Source organism: Rhinoderma darwinii, chromosome 4 (genome assembly GCF_050947455.1).
Source record: "Rhinoderma darwinii isolate aRhiDar2 chromosome 4, aRhiDar2.hap1, whole genome shotgun sequence".
Classification (NCBI taxonomy): Eukaryota; Metazoa; Chordata; class Amphibia; order Anura; family Rhinodermatidae; genus Rhinoderma; species Rhinoderma darwinii.
In genome coordinates, this window is record NC_134690.1 from 387,888,187 (window position 1) to 387,903,684 (window position 15,498).

General features: G+C 42.0%; 1 protein-coding gene across 4 annotated transcripts in view; it reads left to right on the forward strand.

The window, feature by feature from the left end:
* Nucleotides 1-15,498, forward strand: part of RCOR3 (REST corepressor 3) — a 37,842-nt gene that overhangs the window by 12,128 nt on the left and 10,216 nt on the right. For all 4 annotated transcript variants that reach the window (XM_075863281.1, XM_075863282.1, XM_075863283.1 and 1 more), the window contains 6 exons: nt 87-248; nt 1,953-2,077; nt 2,904-2,982; nt 10,867-11,085; nt 11,471-11,548; nt 11,704-11,761. In XM_075863281.1, the coding sequence (XP_075719396.1) occupies nt 87-248; nt 1,953-2,077; nt 2,904-2,982; nt 10,867-11,085; nt 11,471-11,548; nt 11,704-11,761 (721 nt within the window). The remainder of the gene's footprint in view (nt 1-86; nt 249-1,952; nt 2,078-2,903; nt 2,983-10,866; nt 11,086-11,470; nt 11,549-11,703; nt 11,762-15,498) is intronic.

Consider the following 15,498-nt stretch of genomic DNA (forward strand, 5'->3'; position numbering starts at 1 on the left):
ATAGTCTGCACATTGGATGCTAAAATGAGCAATGCCAAGTCCTGGTGTGTACTTGTATGTAAAGTAATTGTGCTTCTTTTCTGCAGGCTCTTGGCATGCTCTTTTGGCATAAACACAACATCGAGAAATCACTTGCTGATTTGCCCAATTTTACTCCGTTCCCTGACGAGTGGACGGTTGAAGATAAAGTCCTGTTTGAACAAGCGTTTAGTTTCCACGGCAAAAGCTTCCATAGAATTCAGCAAATGGTGAGATATTATGGGCTGCTATACTCTGATCGTAGGCCGTCACCCAGTTTGTACCATCATTATTTGCCATTAAAGCCGCCAGTTTAAAAAAAAATAAAAATTAATGGGGACATGCAGTCAAAATGTTCTTCTACCCTGTCCTAGATCCATGTGAGATCAGAATGGTAAAGTCTGTGACATCCACCACTGATCTCCAGAAGTCTCTATAGAGATAGCAAACATCTTTGCCACTGCTAACATATTTCTGTAATTTAAAGGGTTCACTGGACAGATACACATGAAGCACTAATACTCCAGAATGAGGGTCGGGGTATAATTTTATGGATTTTTCCTCATTCCAGTTCTATTGCTGACTACTTCCTCCATACTGACAACCTGGCAATTGTTTGCAGTGGTCGGTTGACAGGTTGTCAGTGATCTCGCATGTATCTATGACCGATCAGAAGAGTTTATTTTGACTTGATCTCTTCCAATGTGAGTTTTATATATACAAAAATTAGGAAAGGTAAAATCCTATAGATTTTGGGCAGATTCACGAAGACCGGCGTTTTATATTCCAGTCTAAGCTTAAAGCAACCCTCCAGTCCCAGAAAAAAATTATAAATGTGATGGGGTATATGGAGTTATATTGCCTGGTGTCCTTCAGTTGCGCCCCTTTGCAGTGGATCCACCACTTTGGGGCTCCCTCTGTGTTGTACCAAAATGGTCACAGCGATTCACAGACTGAGTCTAAGAAACTCCCTTTGTTCTCAGATTGACCGGAACTGCTCATGTGAGCAGCTCTGGCCAATCCGAGAACAGTGGGAGTGTCTCAGACTTGTAGTCTAAAACGCTGCAGGAAGAACAGAGGGCACCTAAAAATGGCGGATCCATGCAGAGGGGAGCAACTGCAGGGCACCGGGTAATCTATCTTCATATACCCGTCATATTTAAAATGTTGTCATCTGACCGGAGGGTCGCTTTAAAGCCCGCAGGAGCCTGTCTCTTAACACATTTGTCACAACTTCAGTTGTCCGTGCGCCACAGGGCAAAATCTACGCCAGCTATAATTTATATTTAGCCACACAAAAGCCCCACCCACAGTTTAGAAAAGTGTTTTGAGCTGTGGAAACGTAACAAAAGCCACAATTTCTCCTGCGAATTGTGATGTTTGTGTCATTTGCGACTTTTCTAAAAAAGTTAATAAATCAGGGGCCCACATTTAGGAATGGTGCTACTGACGGGTGTGTCCATGTGGAGAGATGGCGTGGGATGGGGAGTGGAAATGGGAAGGAGAAGGAAATAGGATAAGGAAGCTTGTAACGTGATGGCCGGCTGGGGGTTGCAGGGGGGAGTTGGGGAAACGGGAATGTTTTGTTGGAAATAAATGCTTGGGTCCTTGAAGATATGCTCTCACAATGTATAAGATTGTATAATGACCTGTATTGATGTGGAGTTTGTTGAATAAACTTAAACTGATTAAAAAAAAAAAAAGTTCATAAATTCCCTCCTTTGACTTTAATATGTATTCCTAGAAAAGAACGCAGTCAAATGCCTGTAGGACATTTCTAGGCAGGTTGAATATCTGGATTCTGGGATCATATTTAACAAAGTTTGAACTTTATGAACATATGTACTTTAAAGCATTTTAGTGTGTGTGTGTGTGTGTGTGTGTGTGTGTGTGTGTGTGTGTGCTTATGTAGTTACAATTTATTGACTTTATAGCTTCCAGATAAGACCATCGCAAGTCTGGTGAAATACTACTACTCCTGGAAAAAAACCCGCTCTCGGACAAGTTTAATGGACCGTCAAGCAAGGAAGTTGGCCGTTAAAAATAATAATGGAGAAAGGTATTGTGTTTGTATAATATTATTTTATTTGCAGGGTTGCTTCCTTTTTACATATTTATTGTTTTTATGCATTGGAGATGAAAGACCTGTTTTCTATTTTGCCTTTCTCTTACATTGTCACATTTGTCTACGTTAAAGGCTGTGTTCACAGTGGTCGGATTTGCCATAGCCGTATCTCGGATTTCTGCTGTGGATTTGCAGTTTGATGTGCTCGCGGATTAGCCCCATTCAATGAGGTTTTTCCCCGCTTGTGGACTTGGCACTGGGCGACTTTCCAGTTAGCGTAGAACGTAGTAGCCTGTTCTTCTATAGTTCTAAACCAGATTAAAGAAATACAGCATACATTAGATTGGTGCCGGGCTGACAATTTATGTTGATCATGTGTTCATTTTCACTGACTATGTACAGGTGATGGGTACAGTCAGGACATGTTCACACATTGCAGATTCTATATAACAATCTGTTACTACATGCAGATCTGCAACGGAATTCACTGACTTCATATACAATGGGCATGCTGGTGATTGTGATCTCCAGAGCAGGCAAAACCTCATTCACTTGTTTTGAAGTGTGTATTTTTTTTATGTATTTATGGTGCATGAATGTGGCCTTAACATTGAGTTGTATCTCTGACATTGTTCACAATTTCATCTCACTAGACATCATGGGCAGATCTTCGATAACCCGACTGTGATTGATTTAAATAAACAAAAAAAATACTGAAAATATAAATATATATATATAGAATGTGTGTGTCTGCATCTGCTTGGTTGTGCGATGAGAAACTGGACCAACCTGCAAATGTGTATTTTCTGTTCCAATTCAGTGATGAGGACGTGGAGGAAAAACATCCGAAGGAAACAAATGATAGTGATTATGACCCTAAAAAAGAAACCAAAAAAGAGGTGAGTGAATTTGCGCTAGAGAGGTATAATTATTCCTGGAAAATTTACAAAGTACTTAAGGCACACTGATATAAAATAGTTCCTTAAAGGGGTATTCCGGAACTAAAAAATTACATTTATTTAAATAAAACAATGAAAAAGATATAACTTTCCAATGTACTTACGTTTCATCAGATGGCTGTAGCGTCGTATATCCTCCTCCGTCGCCGTCCCCTTAGCAATGCAAAATCTGCACTTCCTGTGCAGACCCGTCCATTTGGTCTTCTGCCTTGCTTCCGGTTTCCGGCTTACACACTGTACGGTTACGTCAAAAATGACGTAACCGTACCACGTGCTTCTTTATTGAATTAGAGCATGCGTGGTGAACACACTCCACCGCGCATGCTCTGTGAAATTATGTGGATGCGTCTTCAGCGGCCGTGTATATTACACTGCGCATGCGCAAGGTTGAAGGTGTGTAGCGGTGTGTATACGAAGTTGCAGGAATAACGGCCGTTTCGGCCGTCTTCCCGACAGGTGCAGGAGCTGTGACAGCTGCTGTCTCGTACAGCAGCTGCCGCAGCTCCTACAGCGGGGACCGATCGCTGTGTCCCCGCTGTCTAACCCCTTAAAAGCCGCGTTCTATAGAGATCGCGGGTTTTTAGGGGTTAAGTTACCATCGCCGGCCTGCTACACGATAGCGGCCGGCGATGGTTACTATGGCAACCGGACACCAAACAAAGGTGTCCGGCTATGCCATCGACGGAAGCCTAGTGGGTCCTGACAAAGTCAGGACCCACTATGCTTGCTGTCAGTGAATAGCTGACAGTTCTAATACACTGCACTACGGATGTAGTGCAGTGTATTAGAATAGCGATCAGGGCCTCCTGCCCTCAAGTCCCCTAGTGGGACAAAGTAATAAAGTAAAAAAAAAAGTTAAAAAAGATGTGTAAAAATAAGAAATTAAAAGTTAAAAAAATCCCCCTTTTTTTCCCTTATCAGTCCTTTTTTATTAATAAAAATATATAAATAAACGATACATAATTGGTATCGCCGCGTCCGTAACGGCCTGAACTACAAAATTATTTCGTTATTTATCCCGCGCGGTGAACGCCGTAAAAGAAAATAATAATAAACCGTACCACAATCACAATTGTTTGGTCACTTCACCTCCCAAAAAATGTATTAAAAATAGATCAAAAAGTTGCATTTACCGAAAAATGGTACTGATGGAAACTACAGTTCGTTACGCAAAAAATAAGTCCTCGCACGGCTTTATTGATGGAAAAATTATAAAGTTCTGGCTCTTAGAATAAGGTAACAAAAAGTGAATGATTTTTTACAAAACGTATTTTATTGTGCAAACGCCATAAGACATAAAAAAACTATAAACATCTGGTGTCACCGTAAGGCCGAGTTTACACGAGCGTGTGCGTTTTGTGCAAGCAAAAAGCGCGGCGTTTTGCGTGCGCAAAAAGCACTTAACAGCTCCGTGTGTCAGCCCTTTATGATGCGCGGCTGCGTGCTTTTCGCGCAGCCGCCATCATTATGACACTCCGTTTGGATGTTTGTAAACAGAAAAGAACGTGGTGCTTTTCTGTTTTCATTCATCCTTTACAGTGCTGTTGCGTGAATCACGCGCGTCCCACGGAATTGCTTCCGTGCGACATGCGTGGTTTTCACACACCCATTGACTTCAATGGGTGCGTGATGCGCGAACAGCGCACAAATATAGGACGTCGTGCGTTTCACGCAGCGGACATACGCTGCGTGAAAATCACGTACCTGTCTGCACGGCCCCATAGAGTAACATAGGTCCCTGCGACGCGCGTTGCAAAAACGTATAATACGCTCGTGTAAATGAGCCCTAATCGTATCGCCCCATAGAATAAAGTGAATATGTGATTTATAGCGCACGGTGAACGCTGTAACAAAAATAGAATTAAAAAACAATAGAATTGCTGTTTATTAGTCACCGCGCCACTTAAAAATAGAATAAAAACTGATCAAAAAGCTGCATGCACCCCAAGAAAACTACAATGTATTCCTCAAGTGGTCTAGTTTCCAAAATGGGATCACCTTTTGGGGGTTTCCACTATTTTGGTACCACAAGACCTATTCAAACCGGACATGGTGCCTAATAAAAAGGCGGCCTCAAAATCCACTAGGTGCTCCTTTGCTTCTGAGGCCGGTGCTTCAGTCCATTACCGCCCGAGGGCCACATGTGGGATATTTCTACTGCAGAATCTGGACAATAAGTATTGAGTTGCGTTTCTCTGGTAAAACATTTTGTGCATAAACTTTCTAAATGCTGTTGTGAATACTTTGAGGGGTCTAGTTTCTAAAATGTCGTGTTTCATAGGGGTGTCTAATATATAGGCCCCTCAAAGCCACTTCAGAACTGAACTGGAAGCCCAAAAAAAATAATTAGGCAATACTTCGCTTCTATACGAACTAGTTAGCGATTCACAGTGTGATGAAGTAAGGGGAAGCAGCGCTTATACGAGCGGTGCACCCCCTTCAAACAGCCGATGACTTTTCAGTTCACAGGTAGCAGAGTTACATGATGGGGAATTTGTTTTCCTGTTGTGTAACTCTGCTACCTGTCAATGGAAAAATCAGCTGCCAGAGTGAAAAATGTTTCCACACAGAGGAGTACCGCAAAGAAACACCTGGGAATCAGACATGATGGACTAACATTTTTCCCTGTGGTGGATGACTTTTCAGTTGACAGGTAGCAGAGTTACATGAAGGGGAATTATTTTTCATCGATGGCTAGTTAGGAGCGCTGCTTCCCTTTAGTTTTTTCTTGCTCACTGTGAATCTCCGACACAGGATGCAGCGGCGATCCACAGGTATTGCTCCTTTTATCCCAATTCACATGTTAGAATTCAATTTTTTTTATTTTATATATATATATAAAATACAGTATTTAAAACTAAGACTGTATAAACAGTTAATATACATTTAGAAAACTTATAATTATAAAGACCAAACTTTACGTATCATCATATAGGGTCAGTGTTGTTTAAAAACGCAGATATCCAGTGATTTCAGCTTGTGCTAGCAGTAATAGAATGAGAGCACCAAAATGAAGACTGGGATTGCAGAAGTTAGTAGAGCTGGGTGTAGTAGGCGGAGCAAGTGCACTGCTGCATGCACATTGCATGCTGGGACTAGAGCAGTGCATGCAGGGAGGAGAAACACAGGAAGAGAAGAGGAATGAACTTACTGAGCAAAACAAACCTCTCCAGGTAAACAATAGGGAGTAATGTTACTAAAACCATTTATTATCAAGAAAAAGCTAGACAGAGTGCACTAATATCTTAATAGAGGAACATTGCATTGATTTAAGAAATAAAAAAAAGTATTGGAAAACCCCTTTAATATTCTCTGTTAGGCCTGTCATCCGTAGTGTAGGCATTTAGTGCATTTATTTACTTTCCAGCACTTTTCTGAATCTTTTTACAGTTGTTTCATGCTGGAAGCTACAGCTGCTTTTCTCAGCCTGTGGGAGGGTCAGCTTCCTTGCCTGTGTCTAACTCTGTACAAGCTGTAATGTAACATGGACAGGAGCTCTTCACTTAGACTGTCGTTGTGCTCCCTCTTGGACTGAAACGTTTGGGAAGGAGGAAGATTTATTCTCTCTCTAAGGGGGAGTATAACGCTCTGCCTGGGAGAAGCCTGATGTAGGACACGCACCTCACTCATGCTGCATCAGGATCGGATGATTCAATGTGAATGACAAGGGAACAGGGAGGGGGAAGTAAAGCGTGCCATGTACAGTCCTTGAAACACAAGGGGTGGAGCATGACCAAGAATACCTGGAAAAGAGCTGTGGGAATAATCTGGTCATGACCATTGCATACAAAACTGTCAATGTCGCAGTAACTAGCATAGATTGAAGATGGTGTCCGCAATAAGGAGAGCAGTGTAGGTTGGTCTTGCGGTCCTGTTTTTTTTTTTTGTTTTGTTTTGTTTTTTAAATCAAACAAGTTTTTATTGAATGAGAAGAATACATTTTCATGTTTGTTACAGAATATCCGTTACATTTAAAGTGAACCCCCGCCCCTTCCCCTCCAACTTAACTCTTTCCCCCCCCGCAGTACTTCCATCTTTCCCCGGTTCTTCCAACCAGTCTACTCATTGCATTATACTGGCAGAGCAAAAAGAAACCAAAAACAGAAAGCGAATAGAGAAAATCCACTGGCCAAATCGCCTTAAGAAGTCCCCCTACTGCCCTGCCGCTCCATAACTGTGTACCCATTTACCCCATTGTTTATCATACTTGTGCATTGCCCCACGTTTCAAATATATCCGATGTTCCAACCATACCGTGTGGTTAACGTATCCTACCAGTTCAGACACCTCCGGGGCAGTGGCGGATTATCATTAGGGCGTTTCGGGCGGTCGCCCGGGGCCCAAGACTGCCAGGGGGCCCAAGGAGCCTATGACCGCCCGAACCCCCTCATGCCCAGTGGCGTCGCTAGCACCGGAGGGAGCCCCGGTGCCAGGACCGCACCTGTCAGGCGAGGGGAGCTTTGCTTCTACTTAGCAGCCGTGGTCTGTGCTGCTTTAGAAGCTCCCCCTCCAGCCCCCCTTCCCTGCTCTAAACATCTCTGCTGCTAGCTGTCGGGACATGGGGGAGGGGAGACTGTCGGCGGGCTCTGTGCTGTGAGCAGGAGAAGAGCTGCAGTGAAGACATAAAAGGTAAGTGCATGTGTGTTTAATATCCATATTCATGTGTGTTTAATGTCCATATTCATGTATGTTTAATGTCCATATTCATGTATGTTTAATGTCCATATTCATGTATGTTTAATGTCCATATTCATGTATGTTTAATGTCCATATTCATGTATGTTTAATGTCCATATTCATGTATGTTTAATGTCCATATTCATGTGTTTACAAGGTGTACTTTGTGTATAATGTGCATACTCGTGTATAATGTGCCTACTTAGTGTATAATGTGCATACTCGTGTGTACTTTGTGTACTATGCATACTTTGTGTATAATGTGCCTACTTTGTGTACTTTGTGCATAATGTGTGTACTTTGTGTACTGTGCGTACTTTGTGCATAATGTGCGTACTTTGTGCATAATGTGCGTACTTTGTACTGTGCGTACTTTGTGCATAATGTGCGTACTTTGTGCGTACTTTGTGCATAATGTGCGTACTTTGTGCATAATGTGCGTACTTTGTGCATAATGTGGTACTTTGTGTACTGTGCATACTTTGTGCATAATGTGCCTACTTTGTGCATAATGTGCCTACTTTGTGCATAATGTGCCTACTTTGTGCATAATGTGCCTACTTTGTGCATAATGTGCGTACTTTGTGTACTTTGTGCATAATGTGCGTACTTTGTGCATAATGTGCATACTTTGTGTACTTTGTGCATAATGTGCGTACTTTGTGCATAATGTCCTTACTTTGTGCATAATGTGCGTACTTTGTGCATAATATGGTACTTTGTGTACTGTGCGTACTTTGTGCATAATGTGCCTACTTTGTGTACTTTGTGCATAATGTGGTACTTTGTGTACTTTGTGCATAATGTGCGTACTTTGTGCATAATGTGCCTACGTTGTGTACTTTGTGCATAATGTGCGTACTATGTGCATAATGTGCGTACTTTGTGCATAATGTGCGTACTTTGTGCATAATTTGCGTACTTTGTGCATAATGTGGTACTTTGTGTACTGTGCGTACTTTGTGCATAATGTGCCTACTTTGTGTACTTTGTGCATAATGTGGTACTTTGTGTACTGTGCGTACTTTGTGCATAATGTGCGTACTTTGTGTACTGTGTGTACTTTGTGCATAATGTGCGTACTTTGTGCATAATGTGCGTACTTTGTGCATAATGTGCGTACTGTGTGTACTTTGTGCATAATGTGCCTACTTTGTGTACTAGTGTTTAGGTAGTGTTAGCAATAGTTACGGCGCGGCAGGGTGGTGGTGGAGAAGGGGGGCCCAAGTTTGGGTAACAGCCCAGGGCCCATGGTCTTCTTAATCCGCCACTGCTCCGGGGGATCCGCCTGCAGCCAATATTTTGCTATCATTTTTCTTGCATGCTACAAAACCTTTTTAATAGACAGTAATTCAGCCCCATCTCCTCCCTCCTCCCCCATACAGCCCAAGAGAAAGATCTTGGGGTCCAACGGAAAATCCCTCCCATACACCCTCGTTACCATGCCTCTAACCTCCCCCCAATATCCATTTAGCATTGGACAACTCCAGAACATATGCTTCAAGTCTGCCCCATCAAACGAACATCTGGGACACTCCATCGTTGGTCTAAGCCGCATTTGCCATAACACCTTAGGCGTCCTATACACCCTATGTAGGAGAAAACGATGCGACCTATGTGCTACACTAATGGAGAGTACTTTTGACGATTAAAGTATCTCCTCCCACTCGTCCTCTGTTAAAACCCCCACGTCTCCTTCCCATTTACGTTTGATCCCCACCAGCGGGTCTCCAAGGAATTTGGAAAGCAACGTACCATATAGCACAGAGATAATCCCTTTCGTGTCCTTTGCCCCTAATACCTGTTCCACCACCCCCATAGTGGAGCAGCTCAATTCCACCGATCTCCCTTGGGCTTGTGCAGCATGACGTAATTGGAGGTATTGGTAGAACATCCGATGTGGGAGTCCAAACTCCTCCTGCAATTGTGAGAACAGTTTGAGACTTCCTCCCTCATATAGCTGGTATACGTATCTGACCCCTGCTTGTTCCCACTCCTGAAAACCGTCCAAGATATTGAATTCCCATAGGTATGGGTTGTCCCATATAGGCATGTAATTGGAACACCCTGTAACGCCCAATAGTTTCTTACACTCCCACCATACCCTATGTATCAATAGCAAAGTCGGTTTCCCCCTCGCCTCCCTCCACAATTTATGAGACTCCATGGCCTCCAGCATATCCGTGCGCTGACCCAAATAAAACAGCAGTTTCCCACTAGAGTCCCACTCTTCCCTATTCTTCCAGCCTTTAAAGTGTTGCAGTTGAGCCGCCAGATAATATATCCACGCATTTGGGATATCTAAACCTCCCTAGTCCGTTGGTAATTGTAATTTTTCCAATTTGATCCTAGGGATCCCCCTTTTCCACATGAAGTCCCTAAACAGATTATGTATTCTCCTGAACCAGTACCTAGGCAACCACACTGGGGCATTATGCACAACATAAAGAACCTGAGGCATCAGAATCATTTTAATCAGGTTTGCTCGACCTAACGCTGAAAGCGGCAGCCCAAGCCATATTCTGGTCCTATCTTTTAGTTTGTCCAATAATGGCTTCACATTCAGAGCGACAAAATCCTGCACCCTCGCCGAGACCTTAATCCCCAGGTATTTAAACTCCGTGACGCAAGGTACATTGATTCCCCCCACCTCCAATGGCGTATCCAGTGCCGACTTATTCCAATTAATTTGCAGCCCCGAAAATCTACCAAACCTTTCCAATACAGTCATTATTACCGGCAGTGACCGGTCTACCTCCCCCAAGAACAACTTGCGGTCCTGTTTAATGGTTCAGATGTACTTGACCACAACTAGCACAAAAGAAGGTGAGGAAGTTTCTGTAGGAACCATTTCTGATCCTTGTTGCACTATAATTCACACTAGACCGTATTACCAGAGCCACTTATTGCATACAACTGGCTCTGCCCTCCTCACCGTCCTAGAAGGAGAAATACAATCTTTGCTGTGGCCATTTGTGGTGACCTGTAACTACCTCCTGTTTTAGGAAGGCATTCCCCTGCTAATTCACCGTGCAAAATCTTTTACCAGATAATATAAAGTGTTTGTGGGCTGAATCTATATGCACATTGCGTTAGTTGCTAATCATTACTAATAAATTATGTTTTACCTGTTTTCCCTTATTTCAGCCAAGTGGAGATACCTGTATTCAGCCTGTCAAGGTGGCTCTTGGTAGAAGAGAATACCAAAGTTTACAGCATCGTCACCACTCCCAAAGGTCTAAATTTCGCCCCCCAAAGGGAATGTATATAAGCAAGGATGATGTTGTGGCGGTCTCCTGTAGCCCTAACGCTGCCAATACTATTCTTCGTCAGTTGGATATAGAATTGATATCCTTAAAACGTCAGGTAGGAATTTTCGGTTTATTAATGGCTAATCGTGCAGCGGAAATTAATACCTGGTGTCCATTGCTTCCCAGGAGCGGTCTCCATAGCTGAAGATTGTGTTATTAGAGGGGCCTTCTATGAGCCGGAGGTGCTAACATGCAGTGCCTCTTACTCGTGCAGACTCCAGCTATCCATGTATTACATGGCCGGCCTGATGGCATTGGAATTGTATGAATATTGTCCATCTACCTTTGATTTTGACAAGGGTCTTGCATACTTTTGCCTATGTGTTTCTTTTGGTCGTCGGATACATCTTCGTTTCTCGTATGTGTTTTTTTTTTTTTTTGTTTTTTTTTTTATGTTTATATATTTTTGTTGTGACTGGAGTTTATGCTTTAATTTAAAGGTTCAGAACACTAAACAAGCTAACAGTGCACTTAAGCAAAAGCTGGAAGGAGGCATAGAAGACTTCAAACCGGCAGAGGTAACGCGAGCAGCCTGTGTATGAGCCCATGCTGTCACTACAGCCTTGATTCAGTGAATTGTAGCCCCTTTTTCTCTGCACTTTTTGTGTTTTGTTTTTTGTTTTTTTTTTGTTTTTCATTTTGATCTTTCATTTATTTTTATTTTTTATTACAGTCAAATCAGAAAATAAATGCCCGTTGGACTACAGAAGAACAGCTTCTCGCAGTACAAGGTAGGTGAAGAGCAGATTTTCACACCGGCATAATGATGTATTATACTGTTCTACGCTTCTGAATATGATTTTCTAACCTATACATAAATAAAATATCAAATGTATTCATTAGTTTAGAAATGAGCTTGTCTTTAGCCAGAAGAGACTGTCTGCTATAGACCATACCCCCTATCAAAGCATAGTTGTTGCCCTTTATACAAATGGAGGTACTGTCACTAGGGGACACCCTTCTGTAAGATAAATGGGGTACATCAAATAGTCTATGACAGTGGTTAATTTGAACCCACTGATACTCTGTTTCTCCTTTGTAGGATTATACTGAGCACATGTTATTTTATCATCGCACTTTGTACCCATATCAGACCATATTACAGATAAGTCTGCATGGCCCATCTACGGCGTGAGACCTTCCACATACTCTGTGCAATTCTACGCTGGGTAAGACGAGCAGAGAGGGGGCTGTGAACCAAAAAGGTGATCGCTGTATCTGCTTAACTCTTCCTTGGATTATAGAAGAATCATATTGGCCACATATGACATTTATATATATTTGACATTGCTGCCAAACTTGCCCCATGTCACTGATTTATACTGTAGTGAGAATACTCTTGAATAATGTGCTCGAAAGACTATCCAGATGCAGTCCCAGAGACCAAAGTCTGCAATGTGTGAGCAGGTGGACACACTTCATGTTAGGCGTTGATATGTATATATTTGGTGTGGAGAAAAGCATTGAATCAATGTAAGTCGTTAATAGTGGATATAGTTTAGCATATGAACTTTTTTATCCTACTTTCTCGGCGCTTACTTCCATCATCGTGCTGCACCGAACGTAAGAGATTGTGGGAGGGATCCAGAAGAGGCACACGTGATGGCATAAGAGAGGCCGGTTACTACAAGCCCCATAATGCCTTGCGTGTACCTCTCTCTCTCTCATTGGTCCTCCACCAGCTACCTTATCACTGTGTGCCTTTCCTGAAAGTATCACTAGAAGGAACAGCAGGGGGCGACAGTCAAACCTAGTCCGTTCAGTATCTCGAGATGTATAAAAAAAAAAACTTTATTAAGTTACAATTGTGAAAACGTTTCATTTTAAATAAGGAATTATTAAATGACCACTTTAATTCATAGGAAAACTCCCTCAAGACTACTACATTTTTATAATGGTAATGATGGGATATATGATGTGGGGCAGTAAATCTTAAGGAAATGTAACGGTTATAAAAACAAAAATTACTACTGATAAATCCGCTGGTATACACACTTGACACATTCTAGGAAGGTAAGGACGAAAAAGGTAGTGGTGGACAAAACCGCAAATTGCCTAAAAACTGCCTCTAATATCAGAGAGACTTGGCTGGCATCACCAGTGGCATCAATTTTAGATCCGAATTTCGAATGGTTTTGTAAATATTTTAGCTTTACACCTTCTGCCTCATGCACACATCCTTGTCCTTTTACACGGCCGCAGAACACGGACCGCACATGGATGGCTTCCATGTGCGGTCCGCCTTTTAACGGACCTTTGAATAGAATGAGCGAGACAGTTCTGTGAAAACTGACAGGAATAGGACTTGCTCTGAGTTTTCTGCATCGGGCACAAAAAAAAACTCTGTTCATGGCCCCACAGAAAATAATGGGTCCGTGTGCTATCCGTAAAAAAAAATGGATAGCAAACTGAAGAATATAACGGATGTGTGCATGAGCCCTTATCACAAGTTATGTTTTAGTAAATAGTGTTCACCTATGCTGCTGACTATGTATGTATTATAATTAATACCCTCCAGATACAAAAGAATTACTAGGCTAGGTATTGTTCCAAAGAACATCCCCCCCCCTTATATATTATTTAGGCAACTCTATAATTAATATATTACTACAGAGAATACAGAGTCTAGAACCAATTTATGTAAAAGAGTATCAAAAAACTTTATTTAAATATACAAGACAACAAACATGTTTAAAAAGATATGACAGGAGAAAAACTCTATATATGAACAACATAGAGACACATAAGGAGAGCCAGAGTGATAAGTCGCAGACCCTATTGTATGGGCTGCTGTAAGAATATCGCTGATAAAGGGTGTTGTCAGTTCCAATCTATACACATATTAATACATAATCAGGACATAAGTAGTCCAGAAATGAAGTAGTGTAATAGAGAGATAAGTGTGAGCCATACCCTAAACCTTCATAAAGTGAGCCAATGATTCTTACCCATAAGGTATTCTCCGGCATTCCTAGTGGTCTCTGTGTGCGCCCCCACGCGCGTTTCGCAGTGTCTGCTTCTCAAGGGGGTGTAGTATGTCCTCTATTAGGCACCCTATATATATAGTGTGTGTGTGTGTAATCCAAGTGTGTTCTAAATGAAATCTGCCGCGTCCAAGGGTGCGTGGCGCGCATCCAACGGCGCAACCGGAAGTGTGGCAGGCCCCACTTCCGCCCACAGTGCTGCGGCCCACATCCGGATTCTCGACGCGTACCAAGAATTCCGGACATGCGCACCGCACTGTTGGAGGTTAGGGCATGGCTCACACTTATCTCTCTATTACACTACTTCATTTCTGGACTACTTATGTCCTGATTATGCATTAATATGTGTATAGATTGGAACTGACAACACCCTTTATCAGCGATATTCTTACAGCAGCCCATACAATAGGGTCTGCGACTTATCACTCTGGCTCTCCTCATGTGTCTCTATGTTGTTCATATATAGAGTTTTTCTCCTGTCATACATCTTTTTAAACATGTTTGTTGTCTTGTATATTTAAATAAAGTTTTTTGATACTCTTTTACATAAATTGGTTCTAGACTCTGTATTCTCTGTAGTAATGACTATGTATGTATGTATGTATGTAAGAAGTCCGTTTCTAGGAAGACTGGTCGAATCATAACCAGAGAGTTGGTGAATAGCGAGTTTGGCAAAATGTTATGATATTTACTGTAGGTTTGTCCAGTAAAAACTAGAATCCATTTTCTGGACTATAAACCTTGCCAGCCACTGTTCATGGAGGACGTTATCCAAAAGGTATTTGAGGCTGCAGGTTGCAAATTGAATCTTGACATTGCGGTACTATTTTAGGCTCTGTTCACACTTGCATTGTGGTGTCTTGTTCACAACGGAAGCCGTAATGTTTTGCCTGATCCGTTGGAGTCTGTCAGCTTCCGGCATGGTCTCGGTTTCTTCCACAGTGCTGCATGCAGTGCTTTATTTTTTCTGTCAAATCTGATGGAATCTGAAACAGAGCCTCCAATAAGGGTGTGAACAGAGCCGAATACATTTTAGGAAAAAAAAAATATGACACTTGTTTGTTCATTTTAAAATTTGCCTTTCGTGCAACTGTAAACCTGATCATAGCGATGTATAAATACTAGCACAAACAAAATGTGGCACAATTGTCTATAATATCCAATTAGATCATGGATTTCACTTTCCAGCTTTAGAATAAAAAGAATGCTACAGTTTTTAGATCAGACCCAGTGATTTTTAACCCCTCATACTAAAGAAATAAGATTGATATTCATATCCTCAATAAAATCATTATTGTGGCCGCTCTTTAAATCCCTATTTGAACCACCCTAAGGGCTTGTCCACATGTAACGGAATTGCTGCAGAAAATTTCTGCAGGATTTCCGCTCCAGAAAAACCGCACCATTTCCCTCGTTTTTGATTTTGCGGCGTTTTTCTCAATGCTGGGAGATGGTGACCTCTGAAGAACGCAGCAGTTCAGTCC